A 13511-nucleotide genomic window follows, 5' to 3' on the forward strand; every position below is an offset into this window, starting at 1 on the left:
CCAACGCACAGAAATACGCAGAATCGATTTATTTTAAAACTTCACTCTCAACAAAACTTGCTGTACGTGTTGAAGGCCTAACAAGCTCTAACAATGAATGATGTACTGTACATGCCCTCACACAAGCACAATCAAACATATGCACATATAGCCTGTTCAGACACACACACACACACACACACACACACACACACACACACACACACATACGGTCATCCCTCTGTCTCGCTTGTCTCCAGCGTCGTGGTGAGTCAGGGACGTCCCTGAGACGATGTATGGTACTCCCAAGACACCGTGTCTCATCGCTTGGGTGCGGTGCTTCTGTATGAATCAGGCCACTGCTCTCATCCAGGCGCCGTGAATCACAAAGGCCTCATCAGCATACAGAGGCAGTGGACTGTGTGTGGTGTGTGTGTGTTTGTGTGTGTTTGTGTGTGTGTGTGTGCAGCTCGTTGTAACTGGGTCAGAACGTCCATTACAGAGAGGCCATGCCAGCAGGTAGCCTACAGGAGGTGCCACACACACACACACACACACACACAAACACACAATGTACCTGCCAATTTTCACAAAGTGGTTTGTCCGTTTTACAACCTAATTGTGTCATCAATAATGTTACAGGGTGACTATAGCATCAATACCCTTAACTGTTGCAACACAAGTAATCGCGTCATCAATAATGTTTATGTGGCTGTATCATCAATTGGCTTAATGGTGGTGGAGGCTCAGGGGGTAAGGTTGTTTTTGAGTGATGGGAAGGGTGCTGGTTCGACGGCGTCTCCTGCTGACCCAGTCTAAGTGTCCCGGAGCAAGACACTAAACCTCTTCTGCTCCCGATGTACTGCTTAGCCTTAGCGCCTTGCATGGTAGCCTCTACTCTCAGCCTGTGTGCGAGAGGCATTACTCTGCAAAGCGCTTCGAGTGCTCGGAGGAGTAGAAAAACGCTACGTAAATCCAGTCCATTTTACCATAACTGTTACAGCGTGAGTAATCATGTCATCAATACTATTACAGAGGCTATTATCGATAACTATATCATTAATTTGCTAGGTTATCAATTTTGCTTACAGCTACGGTTTAATCATGTCACCACAAGTTAAAACACCCAGCGTGACACGCAGAGCTAACAGTGACAGGCCTGAACAGTAGTGTCCTCATCAGACACATTCAGACGAACAATGGTGTCAACTCTCATTGGCAGCACAGTCTAGAGATGGAGCTGTTTAGACAGCTACACACACACACAGAGGCTAATGGAGGCCAAATTTTGTGTGGTTGTGTATGTGTGTGTGTGGAGGTGTGTATGTGTGTGTTTGCGTGTGTGTCGGCCTCTCTGTCTGTCTGTCTGTGTGTGTGTGAGCGCAATTGCAATGAGGTTGAATTGGCATGCCCATATACTACCCTGTATTTTTTCTTGTGAAGACCATTTAAACGCCTGTCAGGAAGTTGTCAAATTTATTTTACTTAACTACAACTCTGTGTGTGTGTGTTTGTTTATTCATTTGTGTGTGTATGTGTGTTTGTGTGTGTTTGTGTGTGTGTGTGTGTGTGTGTGTGTGTGTGTGTGTGTGTGTGTGTTTGTGTGTGTTTGTTTATTCATTTGTGTGTGTATGTGTGTGGGTGTGTGGGTGTTTGTGTTTGTCTATGTGTCTGTGTTATGTATACCACAGGGATGTGTTTGACATCTATGGCTAGAACTGTGGAAGTTGTAGAAAACACAACAGCACTACATTACTAGTAGTAAGTGAGAGTGTTGAAGGTTAAAAGCCTTTAGGGCATGCTAACCATTCATCTGACAGACTGAGGCACATACACTTTGATGTTTTAGCAAAGTAAACCGCAGAGAATCCTCAAAAACACATCGCCCAAACACTGCAAAGGATATTGTGATCTGGCAGATCTTCAGTCAGAATGAGGACAGGACGCAGAGAGACTGTGAAGAAACCCTAAGGTCTAATGCAACAGAATGAGGCATAGGGTGGATCTGACCCCAGCAGAGGGCCACCAGAGGCCAGATCAGTCCAGATCCATCACACAGGTGGCGCTCAGCGAGCCAATGAGCTCGCAGATCCATCACCCAGGGGGCGTTTGGTGAGCCAATCAGCTTCCCAGAACCATTACCCAGGCAGCGCTCAGCGAGCCAATGAACTCCCAGATCCATCACCCAGGGGGGACCTCAGTGAGCCAGTGAGCTCCTGTGAATGCAGCTCAGCTTGGGTGCAGGACACTGATGATGCCCATCACACACACACACACACACACACACACACACACACACACAGAGCTCCTGTGAATGCAGCTCAGCTTGGCTGCAGGACACTGATGATGCCCGTCTGAGCGGTGTGTGTCCGCCGGCTAACTCTCCGCATCCAACACATCACTTCACACATCAGGCAGGTAGGTGGGAAGGAACAATCATACATACACACAGACACACACACACACACACACACACACACACAGACATACACCCCAGAGTGGCTGGCAATCCTCCTTCAGCACGTTCTGTTTCCACGGTGCCCGTCACGTTCCTCAATCAGGTTTCGCCTCCACGGCTTCCTGTCTCCATTCCTCTTTGCGTCACTCCACAGCACAAGCACAAGTGGGAAGGGATGTGTGTGTGTGTGTGTGTGTGTGTGTGAGAGAGGTGCTTTCTCTCTCGCTCTCTGGTGTGTGTGTGTGCAGGGTGTTGGTCAGGCCTCTTCATGTCAAAGTATGACACTCCACAGCACAAGCCCAAATGGGAATGGGTGTCCGTGTGTGTGTGTGTGTGTGTGAGAGAGAGAGAAATTGAGAGAGAGAGAGAGAGAAACGCTTTCTCTCTCGCTCTCTTTGGTGAGTGTGTGCAGAGTGTTGGTCAGGCCCTGTCTGCCCGGTAAAAATCCGCAGGGAGGCTCTGGCTGAGTCCTCGATGCCACAGACCCTCGTGTAATCTTTTAAGTGTGCGATGTGTGTCTCTGATACAACCTATAATTACAGCCTGGAGCTCAGAGGCGTGTACGCGAGGGCAGCGAGTCGGTCGAGGCAGACGACGGCGTCTTATCGCTGGACACTCGCTGTGCCGCGGCCCTTCTCTCACTCCCTCAGTATCACAATTGTGATGTCCTACGCCGTTTATGGACGTGGACGACGTTCGTCGCGCCTTCGGGGACGAAGGGCTTCTCCACGGCAATTGGAATAGCAGCGAATAGTCCGCGCGACAAAAGCCACACGTGACAAGATAAGACCGATCACAGGAAGAGCGCTAGCGGAGCCGATGTCTAGGAGCCGACGTCAAGGAGCCGATGTCGAGGAGCTGTGCGCGTTCTGTAAATGGAGGGCGTGTGCTGTAGTGAATGGAGCAGCGGGCGGCGGGCTGATCTGAGGAGGAAATCTTCTCTTTATCGGGTGTGTTATGAGAAGGAGCCGAGGGGAACGTGGCCAGAGCTGTTATCGGCCCCCGCTGTCAGCCGCCAGGGGCCTGGGGAATGCTCATGATGAATATCCCTCTCAAACATCCCCTCACACACATACAGACCTATTCACACACACAAGCACACAGACAGACACACACACACACACACAGACTAACACGAACTAACAAACACGCACATTCACCGACATATACAGTATATACACACAAACTCACATGCACATAAAGCACACACACACACACACACACACACACAAACATAAACACAAATAGATAGACATGCAAACAAGCATAAACACACATCGACAGATACACATACACAAACATAAACACACATACAGTAGATACACACACACTCACAAACAAACACAAACACACACCGTAAGTTGCCGGAAATTGAGTTCTCAGGAGCAGCAGGGCAGTAGGCTGAGAGAGTGAGAGAGAGAAAAAGAGACGTGTGTGTGTGTGTGTGTGTGTGTGTTCCTACTGTCCTGACAGAAAATCTGTTCCACACAGCAGTCCAGCCTACTGTACATGCATCCAAAGACAGAGACACAAAACACACATCATACAGAACAAACACTTTCATTTGATGTGACTTCAGCATTACACGGTTCATGTACTTACAAAGCACAAGCACCAGCAATATTTACTATACAAAGAAATAACACTAGAGGTTTATGTGTGGTATTCTTTTGGATTCCCAAGCGGCACAACGCTTTGTGGTACAGCTGTATAATGTCACTGTTGTTGTCGTTGTTGTTGATTATAGTGCATCTCACAACATCAACAACAACATAAATAACCATATCAACGTCCTCCTGCTGCTCGGTTGAGGCTGATTAGTAAGCACAACATCCTCGTGGTCAGGCCCGATGGTTGTGATGTAGAAGAACAGCACTGGTGAGAAATGCCTGATCTCACCCCCCCCAAACAAATCGATGGCTATGCGAGCGCTCTATGAACTGAAGAGCTGGGCAGGAATAACAGGGGCGTCAGGGGAGGAAGAGGAGCCGGAGGAGGTGAAGAGCTGATCAATGGGACAAGTCGATGCCCACCCTCCCGCCATCAGCACTTACGTTGCTGTTTGCCATCACGCACGGCTGACTGCTGATGACCTGAGGGTGTGTGTGTGTGTGTGTGTGTGATGTTTGATGTGTACAATGTGTGTGTGTAATGTGTAATGTGTGTAATGTGTGTGTGTGTGCGTGTGCGTGTGCGTGTGCATGTGCGTGTGTGTGTGATGTGTGTGTGTAATGTGTGAGAGTGTGTGTTTTTGTTATTTGTATGTGTGCGCGCATGTGTGTTATCTCTCCTCGTCTCGCTCTAGTAGCTTGACCGCCTCCTGGTGGCCATTGCTGCGGGCGATGTCGAGGGGTGTGTGTCCGCGCGCGTCACGGGCACTGCAGCTGGCGTGGTTGAGCAGGAGCGCCCGGACGATGCCCGCCGAGCCGCTCTGCGCCGCCACGTGCAGGGGCGTGGCCTGGGCGTGGTTGCGGGCGTCGACGTCGGCCTGGCGCGAGAGGAGCTGCAGCACGCTGGGGAAGCATCCGGAACGCGCCGCCAGGTGCAGCGGCGTCCAGCCGGCGTCGTCCGCCAGGTCGGGCCTCGCGCCGGCCGCCAGCAGCTGCGTCACCACCTGGTCCTGGGCGTGGTGGCAGGCCAGGTGCAGCGCGGACCAGCCCTGAGACCCGCGGGCGTCCACCTCGCCGCCCTGAGCCTCCAGCGCCAGCACCGTCTCCCCGTGCCCGCGCAGCGCGGCCAGGTGCAGCGGCGTCCAGCCCTGGGCGTTCCGCGCGTTGGTGCCCTCTCCGTGGCCCAGCAGGTAACGGCAGATGAGCGTGTGGCCGCGTAACGCCGCCAGGTGCAGGGGCGTGTGTCCGCGCGCGTCGGCGCTCGTCACGTCCGCCTTGCGCTCCACCAGCAGCCGCACCATGCGCACGCGGCCCTCCTCCACCGCCAGGTGCAGCGGGCAGTCGCCGGCGTCGTCGGGCAGCGAGGGGTCGGCGCCCTTCCCCAGCAGCAGCTTGGCGATGCCCAGGTGCCCGTAGGTGCTGGCCAGGTGCAGCGGCGTGCGCCCGTGATGCCCCTCCCGCACGTCGATGCCCGCCAGGCGCGCCACCAGCACGCGCGCCACCCCCTCGTTGCCGTTCTGGGCCGCCAGGTGCAGCGGCGTCCACCGCTCCTTCTCGGCGGCGTCCGGAGGCGCGCCGTGCTCCAGGAGGAACCGGGCCGAGCGCTCGTCGCCGTTCTGGGCGGCGAAGTGCAGCGGCGCCCAGCCGTCCTCGTCCCCGAGCGCCACGTCGGCGCCGCGCTTCACCAGCAGGGCGCTGATGTCGTGGAGCTTGCAGAGCACGGCGACGATCAGAGGGGTGTAGCCGCGCTGGCTCTGAGCGTTGACCTGCGCCCCGAGGTCCAGCACGCGACGCACGCTCTCCACGTCGCCGCTGGCCACCGTGTAGTGCAGCAGCGAGTTGTTCTCCTTGAAGCGCATACCCACGTGCTCCTGCCGCAGGCTACGGTGGAACTTCTCAAAGTGTTTCTTGGTCAGGGACTCCAACGCGTCGTCGTTGGTATCATCCTCAGTGCCAGGCGACTCTGTGAGGAAGGGCAGCAGAGACAGGGACACACTCTTACTGATCACATACTGTGCACAAAATTGTATTTAAAATGATACGCCAGAATATTACTTTGTGGAAAAAAATATGGCGGACAAGATAAATCGCCAAAAAGGTAATATTCCCGTAAACGATGACTGCATACAAATTTCCCCAAAAAGAAATGAGTGCAGTATTGCAATGAAGGACAATAGAATATGATCAAATATTCATCAAAGATGAAATATGAGACCACTTACCTGGGACTGCCGGAACTGCCTTTGTCTTCAAACGAGAAAAAGAGAGAGGAAAACGATTGATGGTGGGGACTAATAGACTACTGGCAAGTAAGAAAAATGGCTTGTTTAAACAGGTTTATGCCAGCGGACATCTTTTATAGGTCAGTAAGGGAGTGAAAACAGGTAAAAGTGCTCCACAAACAAAATGGGAGAAATGTCAGAGCTGTTTGTCCTCAGGTCAGGGAGAGAAAGTTGCAGCTAGAACTCTGCCAGTAATGACCCTCAAGCTGACACTGCATTCTCACCAGTACTCCAGCATGGTGTGTGTGTGTGTGTGTGTGTGTGTGTGTGTGTGTGTGTGTGTGTGTGTGTGTGTGTGTGTGTGTGTGTGTGTGTGTGTGTGTGTGTGTGTGTGTGTGTGTGTGTGTGTGTGTGTGTGTGTGTGTGTGTGTGTGTGTGTGTGTGTGTGTGTGAAAGAACAGATATGTTTGGAATGTGGGGGTTAGGCAAGATTAGGAATGTGAACTAGAGGAAGATATACTTACCTTCAGTTTGAGATAAATATTATGTGTAATATAATTGTGTGTGTGTGTGTGTGTGTGTGTGTGTGAGTGTGTGTGCTTGTTGGCAGGTAAACTTACTTTCGGACTAGGCATTGTGCTGTATACAATGGGAGTATCTTTGCGCCCACCACCAACATCAGGGATTTTCAGGACCTCACTCAAGACCTCGGTCTGCTCAATAATGTCTGGAATGACAGGATCGGCACATCCATCCATAACTCTGACAGCTCAGAGTTAACATGGTTAATGCTAACAAGTGAGGGCTAAGGGCACAGGCTAAGAGGATGGAGCTAAAGGATTGTACTTATACCTGAAGAGAGTTGCCATTGGTTCATTGCTAACAGGAGAGGCCTGTCATGGGTAATAACGCTAAACTGTAAACAGAGATTGCTAAACATTTGTATCATGCTAACAGGGTAAGGCTAACACAGGTTACAAACCCCTTAAAGAATGTTAACATGATTTATATCAGCATTAGAAACATGACCATTGCCCAGTCAGTACAACATTGAATAGTGTGGACTTTTATGCCAGGTCCACAATAATAACACCAAGTTTTTGGCAGTGTCTAGAATAATGTAAGAGAACCTGTTCGCCAAAGTCACGCAGGACTTGACAGTGCTGAGCTGTCTGTAGCCCAACCGAAACATTGTTTTGTTTACAACGCTGTTAATTACACAGCGACATTGCGCCTCGTTGCCCCTCTTAATCTGATTCATGCTGCTCATCAGGCAGCCATTATGCAATGCTGAAGAGAAACCGCCGCCGCAGGGCCCAACATATTACATTCAATCCACGCTAATGTATGCTAATGAGCTGTGTATCATTTCTTATCACAAACCTGCTGGCTGGAGTGTCTGCCGCTCCACCGCATACTTATGCGCACATGCAGGTGTAATTAAGAATGATCAGCAGATTTTCCTGTCTGTGTGTCCTTCAGAGTGTTTTGGCTCGTCTGCGACCTCAGACCTCAGACACTGGGGGGGGCGGGCAGGCTGCGAGCAGCTACACGGGGCATTATGATGGATGACAGAGCACTCGTGTCAGTCACACAGTCCCGCATGCAGAAACTAAGGGGTGAAGGGGCGTAGGAGGGCAGGCTGGAGCTATGCAGCAGGGGAGGGAGTTTATTTGGCAGGGGAAGTCTACAGGCCAGGGCGTAGAATGGGGTGAGGAGTGCATCAGGAGGACAGCAGGGAGAGATTTTAGAGGAGGGTGAAAAGACCGAAGCGTTCTTTTGCACTTTTGCAAGCTGATGATGCACAAAGCAACTTTTTTTGAGCGATGCTGTTCCAGGATATTGCTGTTTCTAGCGCGCTTCGATCCTTTGATATTGTGCATGAGTCATGACTGAAGTCAAGGGAGCTCCCAGAAAATGTGGGCTCTATGGCAGACAATAATTCTGGGACCCTCGATAATAGATGGTATTTCTGGGTTGAGCTCTCCGGGGGCCCCCTGTTAGTGCTGGGCCCCATGATTCAACTGTCATGATCATCTAATCAGGATACACAGAACCATTTATGTGGTTGCCATGCAGCAGCAATGCTCAAAAAGTTGCCCCATGTGTATCATTAGCTTTAGTGGTCTTCCAAAGAAAGCCAGCAGTTTGACAGGAACTGGGCTCTAAGGCAGTTGTTAGGGTACTTTAGAAAGCTGGCCTCTGATTGGGCAGTTAGTTAGTAACTGGGAAGGCTCTTCTATGATGGGAGGTTAAGAAGTGTGAGCAGGACGTGAGTAGGCTGGCATGCGGTACCAGAGAAGGCTATTTTGTGAGAAAGCTGGCCTGTGATTGGGCAGGTAGGCAGTAACGAAGGCTCTTCTATAAATGGGAGGTTAAGAAGTGTTAGCAGGACCTGAGTAGGCTGGTGTGCGGTACCAGAGAAGGCTATTTTGTGACTGGGTGAAACCTGAGAAAGCTGGCCTGTGATTGGGTAGTATCTAAAAAAATATGGCCTGTGACTAGGCGGTACTGAGAAAGCTGGCCTGTGATTGGGAAGTACCTGAGAAAGCTGGCCTGTGATTGGGCAGTACCTGAAAAGGCTGGTCTGTGATTGGGCAGTACCTGAGAGGGCTGGTCTGTGATTGGGCAGTACCTGAGAAGGCTTTCCTCTGCCGTGGGTGCTGCTGCCAGCACTCCTGCATGATGGCGATCATGTCCTGGCACTCACGAGGCTTGTCGTCTGGAATTCTCGCCATGCTCGGCCGTTTCCCCGACGACACACGGATGATTACTTCTGTCATGTTGGCCCCTAGAGCCATGAAGAGAGAGCGAGAGAGAGGGAAAGAGAGAGAGAGAAATAGAGCAAGAGAGAGAGAGGGAGAGAAAGTGAAAGAGAGCGAGAGCGGCACACAAGGTGAGGTATGGAGAGTGACAGGACTGGTTTGGTTCAGTTGAGTGAGTGTGTCAGTGACAGTGTTGAGTGACGGGTCTCGTTTAAACCGGCGCAGCGTGAACTCACCAGCGTAGGGCTTCTTCTGGGTGAGAATCTCCCACATCACCACAGCCACGCTATATAGACACAGAGAGCAGAGGAGCAGAACCAATGAGGCTGCAGTATGCAGGCAGCCAAAAAAAACTCTCTGCGCGTCGTCGGGTAGGTGTCTGATGCAAATCCATTCTGACAGTGTGAATATGATTCATCCTGAGACTTGATTGTGCGTTTGCCTCTCACCTGTAAACATCGTATTTGTTTGTGGGCGGGTCCGGGCTCTGGCAGAAGGCCTCGGGGGGAACGTAGCTGATGTTGCCTCTGGCCGTGAGATGCTCCATCACCGCCATGCCTGAGCACTCCTCCCACTTGATCACGCCGAAATCTGAAATCTGCAGAGGCACAGCTGAGATGTGGGCGTCTGAAGACACGGCTCAACAGGAGAAAACTAGACATTGTTCTACAGCAGAAGCTACAGTACAGTACACACATCCTCTAAAGCATGAAGTTAAGTTGTTGCCTCTGTTCCAGTAATGTGAGGGTGCAATGCACTCCGTCTTTATTTTTTTGTCCTGTCTATGCACCACCTGTCTATACTTTGTGTATCACATTGCACTTTTCTGCTGTTTTGCACTTCTGGATGCAATCTGTCTTTGTACTTGTACTCTTGAACTTTGCTTTGGCTATAGGTCAGGTAGATCACGTCTTGACTGGGAGCCAGTTAGTTTTTCTTTAGTCTGTTTGATGTTCTTTCTGTGGCCTAACTCCACACTACAGAAGCAGAGACAGTCCTCTGGAGCAAAGGTAAAAGTGTCCCACACACACAAAAATGTCAAGTGATGTATACTATCTAAACACCATCTAAACACCAACTAAAATCCTGAGCTCCACCTGCACTCCAAGACCACACCATCTAAAGTCCACACCACCTAACCTCCATACAAGCACCACCTAAACAGCACTTAAGCACCATCTTAACACCACTTAAAGACCACCGAAGCCCCAGCTAAACACCACTTTAACACATACCACCTAAACACCACCTATGCTCCACCCCAGTCCTTTTCTGTCCTTCCCTGCTAACGTTGACTGTGGATAGAGCAATGTAACATAATGCAATGTCCTGTATTCTCTGTCCTGATCCTGTCTCTCAGACTTCAGATTTCCCAGACCTTCTCTATCCTACAGTCTACTTCTATTGGAAATCTCTTAGTAGGTGTTGGCACATAAAAGGATAAATCCACCCTGTCCTGTGTTTCTTCATACATCTCCCAGACCTTGGCCCTGTAGTCTACTCATCTCCCAGACCTCTGTCCTGTCCTCTACTCATCTCCCAGACCTTCCCTGTCCTACAGTCTACTCTTCTCCCAGACCTTCCCTGCTCTGTAGTCTACTCATCTCCCAGACCTTCCCTGAATCCCTGTCCTACAGTCTACTCTTCTCCCAGACCTTCCCTGCTCTGTAGTCTACTCATCTCCCAGACCTTCCCTGAATCCCTGTCCTGTAGTCTACTCATCTCCCAGACCTTCCCTGCTCTGTAGTCTACTCATCTCCCAGACCTCTGTCCTACAGTCTACCTTTCTCCCAGACCTTCCCTGTCCTGTAGTCTACTCATCTCCCAGACCTCTGTCCTGTAGTCTACTCATCTCCCAGACCTTCCCTGTCCTGTAGACTACCCATCTCCCAGACCTTGGCCCTGTAGTCTACTCATCTCTCAGACCACCTCTGCCCTGTAGTCTACTCATCTCCCAGACCTTCCCTGCTCTGTAGTCTACTCATCTCCCAGACCTTCCCTGTCCTGTAGTCTACTCATCTCCCAGACCTTCCCTGTCCTACAGTCTACTCATCTCTCAGACCTTCCCTGTCCTACAGTCTACTCATCTCCCAGACCTTCTCTGTCCTGTAGTCTTCTCATCTCTTTACTCATCTCCCAGACCTTCTCTTCACTTCTGCAGTCCTATGTGCTCTCGTTCTGTCCTGCTGACCTTGACGTGGAGGTGGTCGTCCAGCAGGATGTTGGCCGGCTTGAGGTTGAGATGGAGGAGGGGCGGGTCCATGCTGTGCAGGAAGTTCATTCCCATGACGATCTCGTGGATCATCTGAAATTTCTTGGGCCACATGAGTGTGTGGCTGGACAGAAGGCCGTCCAGGGAGCCTTTGTTCATGTACTCCATAACGACGCCTGGCGGGTCGTTACACATGCCGTAGATGGAGGTGATATACTTAAATTTCACCTTCCCCAGCTTGGTCACTTCCTCCATCAGATCCCTGATAGCGAGAAGAGAAAGCTGCAGCTGTGAGTCTATCAGTACATCTGAAATTGCCAGCACACACAAACACACACACACACACACACAGGAAACTACAGCTAAGAATCTATCAGTACATCTGGAATGGCCAACACGCCAACACACACACACACACACACACACACACACACACACACAGACTTGGAGTCCTCTGCCAAAGCAAATGCTTTATACCTCCTCCAGGTAAGACTAAGGAAACAAACTTCCTTTTTGGTTGATTGACTATCATTTAAAATGATCGAACTGCAGTTCAGCTGAGATTCTCTTCATGCTTGTTAAACTCGTTGCACTGGCAGAGAAGTGAAATATAGGTGTTCAGGGATGGGGATCGCTGAAACTGTGTTTTTAGAATGAAAACAAGGAGAGTTCACACAGCTGACCTGGACGTCTCCTAGATCTGAACAGTAAATGAGGTGTGTCATAGCATAAGCGTGCAGGTGTGTGTGTGTGTGTGTGTGTGTGTGTGTGTGTGTGTGTGTGTGTGTGTGTGTGTGTGTGTGTGTATGTGTTACCTGAAACCTGCATGCCAGGTGTGTATGCGTGTTCTCTACTGGGTGTGTACATGTATGTCTACTGTAACCTGCCTTTGTGCATGTGTGCATGTATATTGTGTGTGTGTGTGTGTGTGTTCTGCTGTTTTGCACTTCTGGATGCAAACTGTCTTTGTACTTGTTCTCTTGAACTTTGCTTTGGCTAGGTCAGGTAGATCACGTCTTGACAGTTTGTTTTTCTTTAGTCGGTTTGATGTTCTTTCTGTGGCCTAACTCCACACTACAGAAGCAGAGCCAGAGCCAAAGACCACACAGATACACATGTGTGATGTCCTGTCCCTCAGTGACTCAATTTTCAGACCATATGTGGCCCTTCTCTGCCCTGTCCTATTGATCTTGACTCTGATCAAGGTCTCTGTATATTGGTATTTTATTTAGCAATATTTAGCCCTGTTAACCAGCACAGCGCAACTTGCAGAGACTTGCAGGGACAGTGCCCTGGAGCAAAGGTAAAAGTGTCCCACACACACAAAAGTGTCAAGTGATGTATACTATCTAAACACCATCTAAACACCACCTAAAATCCTAAGCTCCACCTGCACCCACCTGCAGTGTGGGTGTGTGGCGTACTGTACCTGTAGTGGCTGGTGTTGGAGAAGCATTTGACGGCGCAGTTCTCCCTCCAGAGCTTGAGCTTGACGCGGTAGACCCGTCCAAAGCTGCGCTCTGCCACCTTCGCCCAGTCGCCCTCAAAGTCGTCGCGGCAGAACTGCCGGAAATTCTCCAAAACCTCAGCACCGACAGACGCCATCGCAATGCCTGCTCTCTGATCCCATGTGAGTGCGAGAGTGTGTGTGAGAGAGTGTGTGTGAGAGAGTGTGTGTGTGTGTGTGTATGAGAGAGTGTGTGTGTGTGTGTGTGTGTGTGTGTGTGTGTGTGTGTGTCCTTCTGCCTTGCTACTGAGAGGCGTGACACTTACAGGCATCTCTGAGACGTTCCATGGGGGTGTTGTAAGGGGGGGGGGTCATTTGCATAGAAATGTTCTCGAGCCGGTTCTTTAGGCCTGGGGGCGGAGAGGCAGGCAGGCGGGCGGGACGGATTTCTCACTCGAGGCCTCTCAAACTGGCTGTTCCACATTGAGCTATGGCTCTGATGCCAGGCATAATTTACACACACACACACACACACACACACACACACACACACACACACACACACACACACACACACACACTCACTCACTCTCTCTCTCTTACCCAGATGGACTGTTTGAAGTGATTCCTTTTGCTCTCTGTGAAGTGAACTACTCAAACTACTCCACACACACACACACACATACACACACACACACACACACACACACATACACACACACACAATATGTTTGGAGAGAAGGGCAATATGCTGCATATGAAAATCTTTATATGAACACTTAAATAATAATAAGCTGTTATAACAATAGGCTACTCAA

At 50.5% G+C, this 13511-nt stretch overlaps 1 protein-coding gene across 1 annotated transcript; it reads right to left on the reverse strand.

Annotated features, from left to right (window-relative positions):
• Positions 1–3981: 3981 nt before the first annotated feature.
• On the reverse strand, positions 3982–12962 carry ankk1 (ankyrin repeat and kinase domain containing 1). Its single transcript, XM_062521578.1, has 8 exons — positions 12676–12962; positions 11226–11508; positions 9484–9632; positions 9271–9320; positions 8905–9060; positions 6890–6996; positions 6270–6294; positions 3982–6010 (listed from the first exon to the last, which is right to left on the reverse strand). Exons 1-8 carry the CDS (start codon positions 12849–12851, stop codon positions 4719–4721), a joined length of 2238 nt encoding a protein of 745 aa, XP_062377562.1. The 5' UTR covers positions 12852–12962; the 3' UTR covers positions 3982–4718.
• Between the last annotated feature and the right edge of the window lie 549 nt (positions 12963–13511).

The sequence above is a fragment of the Sardina pilchardus genome, chromosome 19, assembly GCF_963854185.1.
Source record: "Sardina pilchardus chromosome 19, fSarPil1.1, whole genome shotgun sequence".
Taxonomy (NCBI): domain Eukaryota; kingdom Metazoa; phylum Chordata; class Actinopteri; order Clupeiformes; family Clupeidae; genus Sardina; species Sardina pilchardus.

Coding starts and splice junctions, on each gene's coding strand:
- ankk1 (XM_062521578.1), bottom strand. CDS start 12,851: ATGGCGTCTGTCGGTGCTGAGGTTTTGGAGAATTTCCGGCAGTTCTGC. Junction 9,061..9,270: donor CCAGAAGAAGCCCTACGCTG/GTGAGTTCACGC, acceptor TCATGGCTCTAG/GGGCCAACATGACAGAAGTA. Junction 6,295..6,889: donor GCACAATGCCTAGTCCGAAA/GTAAGTTTACCT, acceptor TCTCGTTTGAAG/ACAAAGGCAGTTCCGGCAGT.